The 20,040-nt window shown below is 37.2% G+C and overlaps 1 protein-coding gene across 2 annotated transcripts in view; it reads left to right on the top strand.

The window, feature by feature from the left end:
• The window catches only part of Mttp (microsomal triglyceride transfer protein), an 80,887-nt gene extending 78,592 nt beyond the window's left edge, over nt 1–2,295 (top strand). For both annotated transcript variants that reach the window (XM_078021883.1, XM_078021882.1), the window contains one exon: nt 980–2,295. In XM_078021883.1, coding sequence (XP_077878009.1) covers nt 980–1,154 — 175 coding nt within the window. In that variant the 3' untranslated portion in view covers nt 1,155–2,295. The remainder of the gene's footprint in view (nt 1–979) is intronic.
• Nucleotides 2,296–20,040: the final 17,745 nt, after the last annotated feature.

Below are 20,040 nucleotides of genomic sequence, written 5' to 3'. Positions count from 1 at the left end.
TTCTGAAAATTTTTAAAAATGGGTTAATAGAATGCTTAATGTCTTAAAAGCCAAATAGATACTTGTTCATGCAACTTCTCCAATCTAGAGTCTCTCATGAACACTGTGTCCTTAAACCTTTTAACCATTATTTGGAGCAGTACTGTCCCATGGAGCTGGAATGCTTTGGGTCTAGGTAACACTGATTCTTTAGAGATAGTTATAGAAGTCTCTTTGACATAAACTATCTGACTATAAGATAATTTGTGTACTTAAAATAGCAAGTCACAATTTACATCATCTTCTTTGATAACCAGAGTATCTCATGTTACTAACATTTTATGACCCATATAATATAAGTACAAATATGAATAAGTTATATTTTCATGAAATAAATGGTAGTGCCTTATAGTTAGAATATTAAATTGTCACTAACCTATACTATCTTATGCTTAGAATAACCATCCATTCATGCATGAGAAATGTCAACCCTTCTAATAGCCAAAATGCAGTGGCCACCAACCCAGCCACATGGTTACCTGGTTTGGTTCCATGTTTCACTTGGGCTTGGAGCCTTGGGAATGTTTCCTGTCAGCATTCTCAGCTTAAATCTGGTTGGACTTGCTATTTACCCTAAAGGGGAGTGTCCCGAAGGTGGGGCTTCTGGAATGAGGAGCAGAAGACATCGAAGGCCTGTGAAGCTTAGTTCTATTAAACATCTCCAAAGAAATGAAAGGCATTCAGTCCTTCATTCCAGAAAAATATATGGCAGGACTCCCATATCCCAGGCATTTGGAGTATAATTAGTAGCATGAAAGGAAATGTGAAGAAGAAAACCAACCCATTCGCGGGAGTGGAGCACAGTAATCTTTGGTACTTGAGTCCTTTGTCAAATTGTTCTGGGACAGAAGCGTCAAGTGTACACTCAGAAACCTGGCTGGGATGGGTGTGGGGTGATTTTAACGTGTGTGATTTTGTTGTTGCTGTTGTCATAATGCAGGCAATATGAGACAAAGTACGAAAGGCTGTCCACAGGCAGAGGCTATGTCTCTCGGAAAAGGAAAGAAAGTCTACTGGCAGGATGTGAATTCCCGCTCCACCAAGAGAATTCTGAGATGTGTAAGATGGTGTTTCCCCCGCAACCAGAAGACTCCTCTTCAGGTGGATGGTTTTGAAACTGAGTGCTGATTTTTCACTTGAATTTGTCTCCTCCAAAGGGATACAATGAGACATGCCTAAGTACTTGCTCTCTGAGAGCACAGTGTTTACATATTTACCTGTATTTAAGATTTTTGTAAAAAGTGATGGAAAACTTCAATTGATTAAATTTGGGCCTATTCAATACACTACCTGCAATGTCACTTTGAGTCATCACGTGACACTTTCAACAACTTTCTACTTTTCTTGAACCTCTCTCAAATCCCATCTAGCACAGAGAAATTAGTTCCGCTCTAAAAAGAAACAAGTGTTTAAAAACAAAACAAGCAAACAAGAAAACACATACACTTAGGAGAATCCAATTTTGTTTTGACAGTTGGCAGTCGATAGATACAAAAGCCTTTGAGAGAACCTTAAGCCTGTCTGGCTTTCTATGGGAAGCATATTGTCTGCTAAAGGGAAAAAAAAATCAGACCTTTTTCTTTTTTTCTTCTCTTTTTTTGGGGTGAGGCTGCAGGGAGAGGCTGAAGACCAGACTTTAAAAGAATGTTATTAGCCAGCTTTTAGAATTAATATTTACATCTTCTGTTTTATTAAGCATGAAGGTAGAGAATATGCAGAATTAAAACACATCATTTTATCTTTCTGCTAGCCATGCAATGAGGCTGCTGGGAATCCATTCAGATTTCTACCTCCTACAAAAAACAAATGGAATTAGCACATAGAAATTTAAAAAAAAAAAAACCCTAATTTGGAAACTCCATTTGACCACTCTAATGCCACATCTGCTTGAGACATGTGGCACACTGTTTTTTATAAGGGACTTCCTTATACAGGTTTCTCTGCCTGCGTGTTTTGTGGTAGAAACTTGGTTGGTTTGACTACAATCTGCATGATAACCACTGTCACTGAGGGGACATTGCTTCAATGGATTTGGATTTTGAAAGTATGAAATAAAATAGTTTCTTTATTTGTATATGTCAAACATTTGAAAATATTTATGAATAAACTCTATGTGTTTATGGTGATAAATCCCCAAATGAATGACGGTGCTTATTTGCCCATTAAACATACACACATATGATGAAGGTTTAGCTAGCCCACTAAGAGCTGTAAATTGAAAATGAAGTGTGATGTAATAAATATGTGGAAATCTTATGGATATCCTTGTGTCTTTTATTACTTCCAACACTATGAGACCAAGATCACATACAGCCAAGCCTCCACAGCAGTCAGGACATGTAAGCTCAAAAAGAAAGCATAAACCTACTTTTCAGAAAACTCCAAACAGCACCTTTATTGTTCTGTTACTCACAAGGGAGAAAGGAGTCAGAAACCGAGGGTGGCAGGAGCATAGCGGATGGTTGCATCGGCCACTGAGGAAGCGTCAGTAAATATATTGTCAGCTCATGCCCTGGCAAGTGGGTCCAGGGCGTGAGCTGAAGATATAGTGGGCTGACACACCTCAGCCATGGGTTGTTTCACAACTCACAGCTGCCTCTTTGAAATGTAAAATACTCACTTCCCTAGAAGTGAGACTCTGGTGCCCTGAACATTTGTGCTTTGCCACTCCAGACTGCTTATCTAGCAGACGTAACCAAATCGCTGCTCACACATGAAGACAGGGCATGCTGGAAACCTTAGCATTCTCCAGAGAAACAAGAAACCATAAGCCTAGGATAAACAGTGACTCCTTTTTAGAGGACCATGGTAGAATTTTAAGAGGGATGGACTATATTCTGCATTTGAAAATGACACATCCAAGCCAGCTCTGACCACTTCACAGTTGCAAATGTCAGACAGCCTCTATCTTCTGTGCAGATGTCTGTCTGGAAACCACATGGTCCTGGAAGATGAGTCTCGAGGCCTCTGCCCAGTCAGCTCCTTCCTATGAGTGGATGTAGCCAGGCTTCTCTTTTGTGAACCGTTGTTTCCTGTCATGTGTCCTGTCTTCACATTCAAATAAGTGTTAAAACTCACACTTATTTAGTGTTTTTTATTTGCCAGGTATTTTTAAGTGATATATATATATATCTCAAATCATTTAACCTTCACAACAACCTAGTTTAAAAAGTAGTAATATTTCCATGTTGTAGATCAGCACCAATGAGGAAAATATAATGTGAGCCAAATATTTTTACATTTCTAGTAGCTACATTTAAAAGTAAACAGATACAGAAGAAATTAATTTTAATAATTCATTTTATTTATTTAACTCAATGCATTAAAAGTATTATCATATCAACATGGAATTAATATAAAATTATTAATGGGATATTCTACTTTGGAGAAGGATTGGTCTTCGAAATGTGTCTTATACATATAGCACATTTCAAGATGGCTAAACATATTTTGAGTGCTCAGTATCCTAGAATGGTTAGTGATCACTGAACAGAGCAGTGTAGTTTTAGATGGAGAAACTGAGGCAGAGAAGACACCTCACTCCACAGAAGACGCTTTGTCACCTAGAAAATGGTAAAACAAGGACTCAGATGTAGACGGTCTCACCCCAGAACCTGCTCTCTCAACCCACTATGCTATATTTACGGGATTCTTTTGGTTACAAAGTTTTGTTTGTAAGAGAATGAAAATGGTAGGTCAATGAAATTAACAAATGGGACAGCAGCTACAAAGCCTTATATTACAAAGTTCTTACTCTGTGACTCCTGTATCTCTTTCTGTGATGGTACCAGAGGCAAGTTTGAATTTACAATAACAAATGTACATTTTTTTGTAATAGCTTTATGGAGATAGAATTTACACACTATATAAATTCACTCCCTTATAGTAAATAATTTAATATTTTATCACATTCAAAATGTTGTACAGCCATCACCATAATCAATTTTAGAATATTTCCATCATTTCAATAAGAAATCTGTGCTCTTTAGCTATTGTTTCCAATCTTCCCATCTCCCGGTCCTAGGAAATCACTATCCTATTTTCTGTGGTTGTAGATTTATTCTGAACATTTCATGTAGTTGGAATTTAGCATTATACTTTCAAAGTTTCTCTACATTGTAGCATGTGTCAGTATTTTATTCTTTAGATTTGGTCAAACAGTATTCTATTATATGGGTGTGCTGTTTGTTTATCCATTCACTAGTGATGGACTTTTGGTTTGTTTCCAGTTTTGACTATTAAAAATAATTCTTTGATAGATTTTGGGGTGGGCAGATTCTTTCATTTATTTTGCACATATACTTAAGAATGGAGTTGCCACATCAAATATAACTCCACATTTAACTTTTTGAGTACTGTCAGATTGTTTTTTCAAGTGACAACCACTTTGTTTCCAAATGCAGCATACAAAGGTTCTATTTCCACATTCTAACCAACATTGGGTCTTTCTTTTTTATTATAGACATTCTAGTGGATATTAACTGGCATTCACTATGGCTTTGATTTATATTTTCTTAATGCCTAATGATGTTGAGAATCTTTTGATGTACTTGTTGACCATTTATTTATCTTTTTTTAAGAAAGAGTTATTTGGATTCTTTTCCCTTTTAAAAATTGAGTTACTTATCTTTTTATTGAGTTGCCAACATTCTTCACATGTTAGCTATAAGTCCCTTATGATATATATGATTTGTAAATATTTTCTACCATTCTGTGTATTTTCATTTTATTGATAGTATTTTTTGAAGCAAAACAGTTTGTGATTTTAATGAACTCTGTTATTTCTTTCATTTTGTTTGTGCTTTTGGTATCATATCAAGAAAAAGTCATTGCCAAATCCAAAATCACAAAGATTTATTCCTATGTTTCCTTCCAAGAATTCTGTAGTTTAAGTTTTTAAATTTAGGTACTAGATTCATTTTTGTATATTGTGTGAAGGAGGGGGTCCAAAATCATTCTTTTGTATATGGATATCTAGTTGTTCCAATAGCAATTTTGAACACATTGTTCTTTCTCCCTTTGAATTGTTTTGATATCCTTGTTGAAAATCAATTAACCATGAATAGGGAAGCTCAACTCTGGATTGTTTATTTAATTCCACTATTTGACATGCCATATTTATGCCATTACTACACTGTCTTGATAACTGTTGCTTCATACTGAGTTTGAAAATGGGAAGTATGAATCCACGTATTTTGTTCTTTTTCAAGATTATTTTGGTCATTCTAAGTACTTTGAGTTTCTATATGAATTTTAGAATCCGCTTGTCAATTTCTACAAAGCCCATTTGGAATGGATAGGGATTGTGTTGAAACTGTGCATAAATTTGGAGAGCATTGCCATCTTAATTATATTATTTTTTAACCAATAAACATGAAACATCTTTCCATTACTTAAATATTTAATTTCTTTTAATGTTTTGTAATTTTCAGAGTATAAGCTTTATCCTTCTTTTGATAAATTTATTCCAAATATTTTAAGATTTTCAATGCTGTTATAAATGCAATTGTGGTTTTTCAACTGTTTATTGCAAATATGTAGAAATGCATACTTTTTTGCATTTATTGTGTACGTATCCTGCAACCCAGCTAAACTCATTTAATAGTTCTAATAACTTTTGGCAGATTCCTTAGAATTTTCTGTTAAAAAAAGTGCATAGGGATAGTTTTACTTATCTCTTTCTAATATGGATGGCTTTTATTTCATTTTTATTGCCTAATTTCTCTAAATGCAATCTCCGGCACAATGCTAAGTAAAAGCGGCAAGAGTGCACATAGCAAAGATGACAGTGTCGTGAAAATGTGACGGGCTGCCAAGAGCTACAGAGGAGGAAAGCAAGGCCCAAATCATGCAGTCATCACATTAGTTCTCTTTTCACTAAGTACAAATAAATCAAAGCTCATTTGAAATCATCTCAGTGGCCTCCTGTTAAAGGACGGGAACACAGAATCCAGGGGACCTATCCTAGCACTCAGAATCTGTTCAAGATTCAAACTGGTTGAAACCTCAGCATTCCTTACCAGTGGAGCTGTCCCCTAAATAAGGCAGTGAGAAGAAAAGGGAGCAGAAAAGAATAGAGAGGCCAGGCCTGGAATCTCAGCTCCATTACCTACTGGCTACATGATTTGGGACATGCGACTCAGGTTGTCATTGCTGAAAGAGGTATGATAATTTCTATTTCACTGTGCTGTTTAAAGATCCTGGAGATAATGCCTATAAAGCATAGTGCATGGCACACAGTAGTATTTGGTTAATGTGTGTGCCATCAGAGATGCAGTGAGCAAGGTTCTCACCAATGGTTATTGATAAAAGAGGTTTTTATTGCACTTTGTTTCTACTCCCCCCTTGCAAGTAATTGGAGAGCCCAGGGTTATTTCTTCTCTAACTCTCAGGGCTTGGAGTAGTTCAGCATTAGGTATCATTTACATGCAGCATCCAGGAAGGTGGGACGAAGGAGAGTAAGGCAGAGAATGAGATTTGGAGCAAGGTACTCCTGTACATCTGAAATCTTACCTCTTCCACTTATTATTGATATAAAATTTTAAACCTTTAAACCTCTCAGCTTCTACATCTGTCAAACAAGCAGCAGCCTATAGGTGGTTGTGCAGATGAAATAAGGTCAAGGGATAGTGGCACTTCATTAGTATCCACTAATGTTAACTTTTAATATGTAGTCCTATAGCACTCCTGAGTGTCATGTTCTGACTTTGGCGAGTGAATCTATTTTTTGGACTTTTACTCATGAGCATATGAGATTTGGAAAGGTTACCAGTTTTGTTATTTTATTTACTTATCATGTAAACACTCCTTTCACATTATAACAATTTTTTTTCATTTTGTGTAAAACATGACTTTTGTCCATTTCTCCATAGGCCCAAGTTAACTTGAGGTTCTACTGATTTTTTTTCATCAAGTTCTATTGCCTCTGTCCTCTGTGAATGTGGTAATTACTAAGAGGAAAGAATGAGTATTTTCATGAGGAAGTATGAAATGAGTCTAAAATTCAGTCTCAAAATAAGCATTTTCCATTAAGAAGTTCTTGAAAACCGTATTAAGAGAATTCCATGTCTGTTATGGTTTGGATGTGAGGTATCCCCCAAAAGCTCATGTGTGAGACAATGTTAGAAGGTTTAGAGGAGAAATGATGGGTTATGAGACCCTTAACCCAATGAGTGAATTAATCCCCTGATGAGGATTAACTGAGTGGTAACTGAAGGTGGGTAGGAAATGGCAGAGGAGGTGGACATTGCGGGGCTAGGCTTTGGGGTATATATTTTGTATCTGGTAAGTGGAGTCCCTCTCTGCTTTCTGATCATCGTGTGAGCTGCTTCCCTCTGCCACACTTTTCCACCAGTTGATCTTCCTCACCTCGAGCTCTGAGGAATAGAGCCTAGTGTCTATGGGTCGAGACCTCCAAAACTGTGAGCTCCCAAATAAACTTTTCCTCCTCTAAAATGGTTCTTGTCAGGTCTTTCAGTCACAGCAGCAAAAAAAGCTAAATAAAACAATGTCATAAATGAAATCGATAGTTTTTATGAAAGGGAAGAAAATGCCAGAAGACCATACTTCAGCCTAATCATTATCTTTCTCAGAACTTGAGCATAAGACTATTATTCTTAGTCACTATCTCCCTATCAGTTTCTTTTTCTATGCCAAAATCCATGCAAGAAATAGAGTTACTACATGAAGCCATTAAAACTGGGCAATTTGAGAAGAACTCAATAAACTTCATAAAGACATGGGCAGGGTGTAGGAAAACCACAGGGTATAGCGTAGCACCCTGAGACTCAGAACACCAGGGAGCCTGACAGGACAAGGGGTGGAAAGAGCTGTGGCTTGGGGTTGAAGGCTTGAACAGCCTTCCTTAACTCTACCAGGAAAGAAACAATACCTGACTTCAACTTCTTCCCTCTGATCACCTGAGGACAATACCCATTGAAATAGCCAGAGGGCAAGAGTTCTTAATGTTCTAGACTAGGCAGAGCTGGTGGAGAGAGTCAAGAGTGGTTTGGAGGGGGGAAATGGAAGAAATCTAGCCCACACATGTGATGGGTGCTTTCCTGCAATTTGTTAATGGAGGGTCCATTAGGATGAAGAAATGTACTAGGTTGAAAAAGAAAGCAGCAAGATAGATTGCCTTGCCTCCAGAAACAGGGCAACGAGGAAAGCAATACAAATAAAAATAGTTTTGCGTCATTTAGCACAATGGTATAAATGTCACCTCCCAAAAATGTGTTCAAAATCTTGAGGTTGTACTGATTCTCTTCATCAAGTTCTATTGTTTCTGTCCTCTGTGAATGTGGTAATTACTTGGAGGAAAGAATAAGTATTTTCATGAGGAAGAATGAGATGAGTCTAAAATTCAGTCTCAGAATAGGCATTTTCCAATAGGAAGTTCTTGAAAAATGTATTAAGAGAATTCCACGTCTGTTATGGTTTGGATGTGAGATGTCCCCCAAAAGCTCATGTGTGAGAGAATGTCACAAGGGAAAGATAAAGAAAACATCTCTGAGGATGTGATATTTGAACTAGTCCCCATGATTTCTTTGTTGTTACCTCAGTTACTACTTACCCAGAACTGGCCTCTGGCTTTGGCTGTGTGTATCAGCTTCCTGTACTATCCATGGCATCCAAAACCCCAGGGTGGAGTCAGTCCTGTTTATCTTCAGCTTGGGTGTGTAAACAATTTGCACGCTCAGAGATCTTGCTGTACAATTGGAAATTCATAAAAATTCCACCACTGAATGACATCAGTAATCCTTTGCTACCCTCCTATTAATAAAAGTTTAATTTATTCACAGTTGACTTGGAACATCACATAAACCTATAAACTCTTTTCATCCTTCTATTTTTATTAGAAAGATTCCTGCCATAATCTTCTAGGATTACATGTAAAAAGTTGTGGACATCTCTTTCCAGAGTAGGCTTCAGGTTTAAATTACCTGATTTGTTTTTTTAGTGAAACTGAATCAACTCCAGTCTGTTTCAGAGTACCTATTTCCACTTTTTTTAAAAAAAATGTACTTAAATGTATTTCTCCCACTTAGTTTTCTTAAAGATTAACCATGTAAACACAGTCATAAAATAAGAAGTCAGTGTGAGAGAAAATATTCAAATTGTTGAGATATACAAAGATACTTAAAGATAGAGCTGTTCTTGTATATTCCTTAACTAGGAAAGAAGATTTTAGCACTTTAATGAGATCTGAAGCACGGCAAATACAAACTACTTGGCTAATCAGACAAGTCCTCCATATTAAAATTATTTATGCCCAACCAAAGTCTCCCTCTATCTTTATTTCTTAACCAACATTTCATATGGCATTTAAGTGCCAGGTATTACTACAGGCACAAATCAAATCAGATAAGGACTATTATATCCTCTGCCTATGAGAATCAAAGCACATAAAGTGTTAGAGAGGTTATGCGTTTCATTCTAGCCTAGGGTGCATGACATTATGAACAACATTGCCTCTTGTCTCTGCAGGGTGGCTCTCCCAAAGAGACCTTACTCTTGACTGTTCCTCGTTTCTTATCGTTCTCCTGCCTTTCTGCCTAAATGGATCTTCCCAAGGCCAGCTTCTATCCCATTTCCTGTGCCTAGAAGCTGCCAGCCACAGATATACCTGCTTCCCAGGTATGCTTATTATATATACCCACATAGGAATTAACCATACCAACTTGGATGACTGTTCTTCTCCATTGCCTCCTGTTGGTATATTCTAGTTTTTATTTTTTTAATGTATTTGTTTTTCTTATGTAAGTATTTTATCTTCCCAAATAGAAATGTAACCTTCTCAATCTAGGATGATGCATATAGTCTTTAGTATCCTCCATGCAGTGGGTGACAAGTGTTCAATGACTACCAAACTACTCCCAGGGCATCTTTAACTAAGAGTGGTCCTCAAGATGGCCAAGGTGTCATTTGAAGAGGACAGATTTGTGTCACAACCTCCATAGCAAAACAATGTACTCTGCCTCCATAGCACAGTGCTCTTATTACTCCCCTTAAAAGAATAAAACTAAATAAAATGTCAAAAAATAAAGGCTGGATTAAATTTACTAAAAAGGAGTGTTTTGATCCATTTTTGTGTTTCTGTGACTAAAAACCTGACAAGAAAGAGGTGGAATAGAGGAGGCCTCTTTCCTGGCTGATCCGTGGCGTAAACCGTGAAAGCAGACAGGCAGCTTCTCTGCAAGGTGGGTGAACAACAAAAAAAGAGGGGTGCTACGCAGGAATTTGAAACCAGACGTTCAAAACAGACCTAGGACAGAGGAGGTTGAATATAATAAGGTAAGGGAAAATATCAACAGCGACATAGCTGCTGCCATGGCCAGGCCAAAGAATAGCCAACAATCCCTCCATGAGCATAGTGAAGGGTAAAGGAACCCATATTTTTGGGAGGCTTGAGGTGGGTCTGGGTATGGAGTGTTTAGAGATCAGGGACATTGCCCAAAACAAATCTGAAAGACACACTGCATAATATCTGTGTGCAGGGAAAGAAGCGGCCATCTCTCCAAGCAGCCTGAGGAGGACAAAGGAAGGAACCATTTTGCAGCCATGACACAGGTGCTGGCAGTTAAGGGAGTAGATTCCTGGCAAACCCAATTTTGTCCTGAAGTACAGGCCCAGTAAGCATAGAGTATACTTAAGTGACCAGGAGAGAATCAAATGTGGAAAGAGGTTTATGCAGGGGACAACTGGTTGCAGAAACCCACCCAGCTCTACTGCTCCCACTCCAGTCGGATTGCTTGGCAGATCTGCTGGGAGAGATGCCTCTAACCAGGAACTCAGAGGGGTTGGAGCAGGAGAGACTGAGACCAGGAAACGTGGGATCTGCAGATGATGTAGGAAACTAAGAATTGGCTCCCCTACCACAGGAGTGAAACCCAGGGGAGATCCCTGGGGTACAGTCTTCGAGCATGGACTAGCAAGTACTGGGTCCTGGAGGTGAGCTGACTTAAATCTCCAGAACAATTGACATTAACCAAAGAGCCTGGAGCCTGCCTAAGCCTAAACCCTAACTCCAGGAATTCCACAAGAGATTACCTCTCTCTCTAGCAATCCAGAGGGTGAAGCATCAAGCTCCAGATGACCCTACCAAAAACTGCTGAAAAGAGAAGCTTAGAATATTTTGAACATCAATGGAAAGAATTCTTTAACTCTTCATCAAGATCTTTTTTCCCCACTTTTTAAAAAAATTCTTTTTCTTTGTTTAATTGTGACCTTAATGGACCCTTGTACATTTTTTATATATTTTTTCTCATTTCTAGCATTTTTGAAGCCAGTTATTTTTCATGGACTAGTTTTTTTTTTTGTGAACTAGGATGTTTGATCAAAATATTTTTGTTTTGTATTCTACTATTTTTTTTATTTTTTTGAAATTTTTGCTTTATATATTTTTACTTTATATTTTTCTCCTACCTGTTTCCCTTGAGTCTCCTTTTCTTCTTCTAACAGCCAATCTCTATCTTTCACTCTTCCTTTAATTTTTAAACTATCTTCTCTCCTTCTCTCTCATAACCATAATGTCATATATCATTTCTTTTCTCTCCCTGTCTACCATTTAAACTTGTAAACCCTTTTGCCAACTTGTTGTTTTTATTGTAGTCAATAACTGATCATATTATTTCTGCTTATTGTGATAACTGACATTGTAGACATCATAGTAGGAACTATTTTGTTGAATGCTGTACATTGTTTGAATTAGTTGCTGTTATTATTTGTCTCCCCCTGAACAGTGAGGTACTGGAAACCTTCAGAGACACTGTAAGTCCACAGGGTAAAAACTTAACTGTCTCAGATCCATACTGTTAGATGGGTAGACACACAAACATCATGAAAAAGCAAGGGGAAAATCACCCCAAATAAATCAAGATAATCCAATAAGAGAATCCATTATAGAACAGTGGAGGAAATGTCAGAAAGGAGTTTAGAATGTAAATAGTTAAACTGATCTTCAAAGTAAACACAGTGTAAGGAATGAAATCAGAAAGAAAATACAGGAAGTGAAAGATAACTTCAATAAAGAGGCAGAGATTTAAAAAAAAAAACAGAAATTCCCAGAATGAAGGAACTGATAAACCAAATTAAAAATTCAATAGAAAGCATCACCAACAGACTAGACCACTTAGAAGACAGAACCTCAGGCAATGGAGACAAAATATATAATCTTCAAAACAGAGTTGTCCATGGAAAGATGATGTTAAAAACCATAAAAAGAACTTCCAAGATCTACGGGATAATATGAAAAGACCAAACTTAAGATTTATCAAGATACATGAAGGTGCATAGATACAAACGAAAGGAATGCACAATCTTTTTAATGAAATAATATCAGAAAATTTCCCAAACCTAAAGAATGAAATGGAAAATCAAATACAAGAGGCTTACAGGACCCCAAGTGTACAAAAGTACAACAGACCCACACTAAGGCACATTATTATGAAAATGCCTATACAGAATAAAGATAGAATTTTAAATCCTGTGAGAGAAAAGTATCAGATTATGTATATGGGAAACTAATTCATATCTCAGGTGATTTCTCAATCTTTATAGGAATGTGCAATTCCTATAAAGAACCTTAAAACTAGGAGGTCCTGGAATAACATATACCAAGTTCCGAAAGAAAATGGATGCCAACCAACCCTATATCCAGCAAAATTAAGCTTATATTTGAGGGTGAAATAGAAACCTTCTATGATAAACAAAAGCTAAAAGAATTCACAACCAGAAAACCTGCACTACAGAACATCCTCAATACAATTTTTCATGAAGAGAAAATGAAAAAAAAGAGTGAAAACCAGCAAAGGGAGGGAACTGCACTAAAGGAATAGTCAATCAAAACAGAAACTAATTCAAATTAAAAACTAGAAATAAACCAAATTGACCAGGAATTATAACCTTGAATGTTAGTGGCATAAACTGCTCAATCAAAAGACATAGGCTGGCAGATTGGATTAAGAAAACAGGATCCAACAATATGCTGTCTTCAATAGACTCACCTTATAGGCAAAGACATCGCAGACTGCAGGTGAAAGTGTAGGACAAAACATATCACTTACATGTATTGCATAAACAAGCAGGAATTTCTATTCTGATATTAGATAAAGTGGACTTCAAGCCATAGCTAGTCATAAGGTATAAAGACAGACATTTCATACTGCTTAAGGGAATCATATACCAACAAGACATAACAATCATAAGTTAACACCCCATAAATCAAATGTGTTCCTATACATCAGTGATGAATCCACTGAAAGAGAAATTAGGAAAACTATCTCATTCACAATAGCTCCCTCCCCCCCAAAATTAAATATTTGAGATTCAATCTAACAAAAAAAGTGAAAGATATCTACAATGAAAATTATTGACACTAAAGAAATTCAAGAAGACTTTAGAAGATGGAAAGATCTCTCATGCTTAGACAAAATTAAAATTGTCAAAATGGCCATAATTCCATTTTGACAGAAATGCTATACAAATTTAATGCAATTCCTATAAAGAACCCAATGGCATAATTCTTAGAAATAGAAAAGGCAATCATAAAATTTATTTGGAAAAATAAGAGACCCAGAACAGCCAAAGCAATCCTTAGCAAGAAAAGTGAAGCAGGAGGCATCACAATACCAGAACTTAAATCACACTACAGAGCCATAGTAACAAAAACAGCATATTATTGGCACCAAAATGGATCTGTAGACCAATGGTACAGAATAGAAGACACAGAGACAAACCTACATAAATATAAATATCTTATACTATACAAAGGTGCCATGAACATACAATGGAGAAAAGATAGTCTCTTCAACAAATGGTGCTGGGAAAACTGAAAATCCATATAAAGCAAAATGAAATTAAACCCCTCTCTCTCACCATGCACAAAAATCAACTCAAAGTGGATCAAGGACTTAAACATTAGACCAGAGACACCCTGTGTCTAATAGAAGAAAAAGCAGGCCTATATCTTCACCATTTCAGCTTAGGAACTGACTGACTTTCTTAACAAGACTCCTAAAGCACAAAAAGTAAAATAGAGAATCAATAAATAGGATGTAATCAAACTAAAAAGCTTCTTCTCAGCAAAGGAAACAATGACTAACGTGAAGAAAGAATGGGAGAAAAGCCAAAGAATGGGAGAAAATCTTTACCACATGCACCTCAGATAGAGCATTAATCTCCAGAATATATAAAGAACTCAAGAAACCAAAAATCCAATCAATAAATGGGCTAAGGAACTGAAAAGACACTTCACAGAAGAAGAAATATGATTGGTCAACAAATATATGAAAATATGTTCAACATCTTTATCAATTAGAGAAATGCAAATCAAAACTACACTGACATTCCATCCCACTCCAGCCAGAATGGCAATTATCAAGAATACAAGCAACTATAAATGCTAAGGAGGACATGGGAGAAAAGGTACAGTCATACATTGCTGGTGGGACTGCAAATTGGTGCAACCACTATGGAAAGCACTATGGAGATTCCTCAGAAAACTTGGAATGGAGCCACTATTTGACCTAGCTATCAAAATCAGCATACTACAGTGACACAGCCATATCAATATTTATAGCAGCTCAATTCACAATAGCTAAATAATAGAACCATCCTAGGTGCCCTTTAAAAGATGAATAGATATGGCTGGGGTTGTAGCTCAGTGGTAGTTTACTTGCCTAGCATGTGTTAGGCACTGGATTCGATCCTCTGCACCACATAAAAATAAATAAATAAATAAAGGTATTGCATCCATCTACAACTAAAAAAATATTTTTTAAAAAAGATGAATGGATAAAGAAATTGTGGTATATATACACAATGGAATATTATTCATCCTTAAAAAAGAATGAAATGATACAGTTTGTTGATCAAACTGTATCACAGAGCTGGAGAATATCATGCTAAGTGAAATAAGCCAATCCCAGCAAAACCAAAGGCCGAATGTTTTCTCTGATATACACATGCTAATCCACAATTGGGGGGCAGCTAGGGAAGAATAGAGGTACTTTAGATAGAGAGGAGTGAAGGGAGGGTAGGGGGTAGGAGGTAGGAATGATAGTAGAATAAATGGGATATTTTTACCCTATCTACATATATGATTACAAAACCACTGTAACTCTGCATCATATACAACCAGAAGAATGAGAAGTTATACTCCATTTATGTATGATGTGTCAAAATACATTCTACTGTCATGTATAACTAATTAGAATAATGCAAAAATGCAAAAAAAAATCTGAAAAGAACAACTTTAGTGGAGGTAAACTTATTTTGGCTCATGGTTCAGAGGTTTAGTCCATAGTTAGCCAAGTCCATTGCTCTGGACCCAAGAACAGAGAGAGCAGAACATCATGGCTGAAGGTCACGGTGGGGGAGCTGCTCCACTCATGGCAGCCAGAAAACAGAAGAGCGGAAGGGCCACAGGGAAGATGACCCTTTCCAGGGCATAACTCCAGTGACCAACTCCTCTAGTCATGCCCACTTTCAAACAGTCACTACCCAGTCCCTTCAATCTATGATAGACTGATTATATTACAGCTCTCACAACCCAATCATTTCACCTCTGAACATTCCTGCATGAAGACAACAGCTTATCCAAACCATAACAGGAAGGAAAACACTCTTTTCTTAAACTATATTTTAAATATGTTCACTAAAATTCTGGAACACCACCAGTGAACCCTACATCATGTAAAACCACAAGAATGGGATCCTAATTAGAATAAGGATAGGCTCCAGGTATATAGAATACATCAAAACACACTCTACTGTCATGTATATCTAAAAGAAAAAAATTTTAAAAAGATACCTCCCCCAAATAAATACAAATAAATAAATAAAATCTCCAGATGGGCATTTACTGCCTTCATTAAAAAAAAATGTGGAAAAGAGAATTCAAGAGTAACTATCTCATTGGGTACTATTGCACTAGCTTAATGGGTCAAAAGCAGAGTTCTTGCCTCAAAATATCAGCCTTCCTCCTGCTCTCCAGGAAAATATTCAACCTGTGGTGGTTACTGCCCATGGTCCATGGCAGCAGTTCTTAAATTTATACAAGAAGCACCCAGAGAGCTTGTTAAAACACAGATTGCCACTTCTCATCAGTCCCCCTCCATTTCTGATAAACAGGCCTGGAGGGGGGCCAAGGATTTGCACTGGAAACACATAAGCATCACAGGTGATGCCTATGCTGTTGGCATGGCAACCACACTTTGAGTGCCCTGCTTGGTTGAGAGCCCTACTCCAGAGAAATTTGACCCAGAGAGGAAGGAAGACACTTAAAATCCTAAGATCATTAGCCTTTCCAGTGTTTATAAACTGCGGGGTGGTGATGGGTAGACACAAAAGCCAAGTCTGTACTTTCTGCAGTAAAATATGTATTTCTACAAATCACAAGGAGCCTCTTATCCTTCCATTTTCAAGATAATATCAAAGGAAACACAAAAGCAGAAGTTTCTAACTGGGGTGTTCACATGGCAACTCTTCATTAGAATCAAATATTTCTAAAGAATTAAGAATATAAGTGTGTTGAAAATAGTGGAATTGGGAATCTCATGTCAAAATTTTAAGAGTGCTCATGATCTTTATTCAGTAATACTAAGTAGAAAACTTGATCTCATGGAAATACTCAGAGGTGCTTACAAAGATTTACATTTAAAGACGTTCATCACAGCATTATTTTCATAGCCCCAAACTATAAAAAGCCAAATAATTAAAATATGAAATTAGTTAAACATTATGTTGCAACAATGTGAAGAAATAAGATACAGTCATTAATATTTGTTCCTCCAAGAATATTAGAAAATAAAAGAGAAAAATTCATAATATTATGAATCAAAAAAGTAGACACAAAATAGCCTGTAAAATATGAGATATACTTATAAATATTTATTTTTCTGAAGGCTACTTGTATAATGAGTCTTAAGAATCAAGTGCTTAAGAATTCTTTCCCTGATTTTTCAAGTTTTTAACTTTTAAACTATTCTCCAAAGTTCCTTCCATGAATTTACATTATATTTATAAATGGGAAAAAATCACAATAAATGGTTTGAGTATTTTTTTAAGCAACCTATGTAGCAATGAATTTGAATTTTTCAGAGACAGAAGTGCTAAAATAAAGAGGTATGTTGAAGCAGTTCACATTTCTTAAAAGGTAACTAGAGACTAAGAATAATATGTATTATCTCATTATAATTTTCACATTATAATAATATCTACCATATGTTATAACAGTATATTGTTCTGTAATACTATAACTCTATACATGTGCATACATACAATATTCTAGTATGTGATTATGCTAGTTTTACAAAGAAGATAACATAGGTTTAAGAATTCAAAGTAACTTGGTAATAAGGGGTTGAAGTGAATTTTGAACTCGGGCATCTCTGACTTGAAAAAAAAAGTGTTCTTTCTTTTCATCTCATGGTGTAAGAGGTAAAGATATATAAAACTTTAGAGAAGATTAAATATTCAAGGGATGATCATTGATCTGGCTATACATTCAAGAGGCAGAAAACAAAATATTAATTTCTGCTAAGTATTTAGATGACTACTTTTTATACTACTTCTGCTGGATAAATACTTACTCAAAAAGTTTCGATCATACTGCTTGTCCTTCATTCCTCCTTCTGCGCCCTTCGGTGACTGACCTGTCCCTGCAAAGTCAAACGGCTTTGCTTTCAATCCCTTGCCTTGCTCTGGTTTTCCTGGGGCTGTTCACACCTAGCCCTCTTTACTCCCCTGCCCACCCCATGCTGGGTGGTGGACATGAATCTCTTGTCAGTGGCTGCTGTCCAGTTTCCTCTTTGAATCTCCACGCCTCTGGCAAGGCTTAAACTAGACAGCTTCATCAGCATATCAGACATGCTCACCATATTTAAAGGCTTCCTGAAATCCTAACCTCTTCAGGAATTAGAGAACCTGGCATATAGTAAACATTTGTTCTATCCCAAAGAAAGTTGATTCCCTCACATCCAAGCAATTTCTGCCCTCAAGACTCCAAAATATTGCTTAAAACACAAAAAGCAAACATGTCCACCAAAACTTTTTGTGGTGGGTGTGGTGGGGGGTAGGGACTGAACTCAGGGACACTTTATCACTGAACTGTATCCCTAGTCCTTTCTTTCTTTCGTTTCTTTCTTTCGTTTCTTTCTTTCTTTCTTTCTTTCTTTCTTTCTTTCTTTCTTTCTTTCTTTCTTTCTTTCTTTCTTTCTTTCTTTCTTTCTTTCTTTATTTCTTTCTTTATATCTTGAGACACGGTCTCACAAAGTTGCTGAAGTTGGCCTCAAACTTGTGATCCTCCTGCCTCAGCCTCCTGAATCACTGGGATTTATAAGGGTATGCCACAGCACCTAGCCCACCAAAATTTTTATAAACTACTCTCATTCTAGGTTTTGCTTTTTTCCCTTAGAATGAGCCTACACTGATCTGAGAACTGACTTTAGAATTCCTTCTTAATAGTATCTGTTTGCCAGGTGCTCTGTTGAAAGCCTGTAATCCCAGCTACTTGAGAGGCTGAGGCAGGAGGATCACAAATTAGAATCCAGCCTCAAAAATTTAGCAAGACCCTGTCTCAAAATAAAATACAAAGGGCTGGGGATGTAGCTCAGTGGTAGAGCAGCCCTGAGTTCAAATCCCAAGTATTGGAAAAAAATAAGAAGTATATATTTAAAATGCTTCTTAATGAGTATGATTTTTTTTAATATGTCCCCAAATTCTTTGGCACTCTTCCTATTAAGATGTGGGAATTGTGTATCTGTCTGTTGAATCTTAGCTCCGCAATTGCTTGTTAAATAGAGAATAGAAAAGTGATGCTGTTCGTGAGATAGGCCTTAAGAAACTAGCACCATCTGCTTCCTGCCTCTTGGGATACACACTGTTGGAACGTAGCCACCATGTGTTTAGGAAGCCCAAGTAGCAAGAAACTCAAATGAAAAGGAATTCAGGCCATTTGCTCTCCACCCCAGCTGAGCAAACAGCTGACCTCTGGCATCAACTTCTCAGGCATGTAAGTGAGCCATCATGTGAGTGAATTCTGCAGTCCCTTCTGTACTGCTGTGTGAAGCAGAGAAACCTTCCATGTTGAACCCTGCCCAAGCTGCAGATTCATGAGCTAAATAAACGATTTTTATTGTTTCTAAACCACTAAGTTTGTGGGTAGATTGTTGCTCAACAATATGTAACTAGACAATGGCATGCTTGGGTTTTGAAGGTAAGATCTTCTGGATAGAATGTAAAGGGCCTGCATTAATAGGGCTTAATTAGGTGGCTAAACTGTTCTATAGAATAAATGACAGGCACCTGGCATGATGGGACACACCTGCAATTCCAGCTACTTAGGCAGCTGAGGCAGGAGTATTTCAGGTTTGAGACTACCCTTAGCAACTTAACCAGATCCTATCTTAAAAAAGAAATGGGGTTGTAGCTCAGTGGTAGAGTGCCCCTAGGTTCAGTTTCCAGTCACACACACACACACACACACACACACACACAAAACAAAACCAGAAAATCGAAAGTTTGAGAGCCAGCAAACTAGAGAACAGAGGAAGAGGAGAGCTAAAGGAGAGAGCTCCAGCCATAGGGAGAGTGGTTGGTGCATCTATGAACACAACAACCAGTGAAAATTACCTTGGCACGGGACTATTAAAGAATAGGAATTTGGTGGTTCAGGTTTAAGGTGTGTGATAATGCAGCTTGCCTGTCATGTGATGGACCTCTTACTAATCCCTATCCTGTTTATCTAAATCTTCAGCAAAATCCTGTCCCCCCACCCCAGCCTGTGAGTCTGGAATACTTGGGATCGGGTTGGTATGCGGTCATAAAAGCTACTGTAGCAACACAAGGCAGAGAACAGTAAGCACCTGAGCAAAATGATGGAGACCGTAGTTTGAAATGCATTGAAAGGAAAAGCTGGAGGAGGTAACTTGAAAACATAAGGTCTGTAACTGAACTCCTTTTTACTTGTTGGCTCTGTGTACCCCAAGCCCTGGACATATA

This window comes from Ictidomys tridecemlineatus, chromosome 9, assembly GCF_052094955.1.
Source record: "Ictidomys tridecemlineatus isolate mIctTri1 chromosome 9, mIctTri1.hap1, whole genome shotgun sequence".
NCBI lineage: Eukaryota > Metazoa > Chordata > Mammalia > Rodentia > Sciuridae > Ictidomys > Ictidomys tridecemlineatus.
This window is presented reverse-complemented; position numbering and strand designations above follow the sequence as displayed.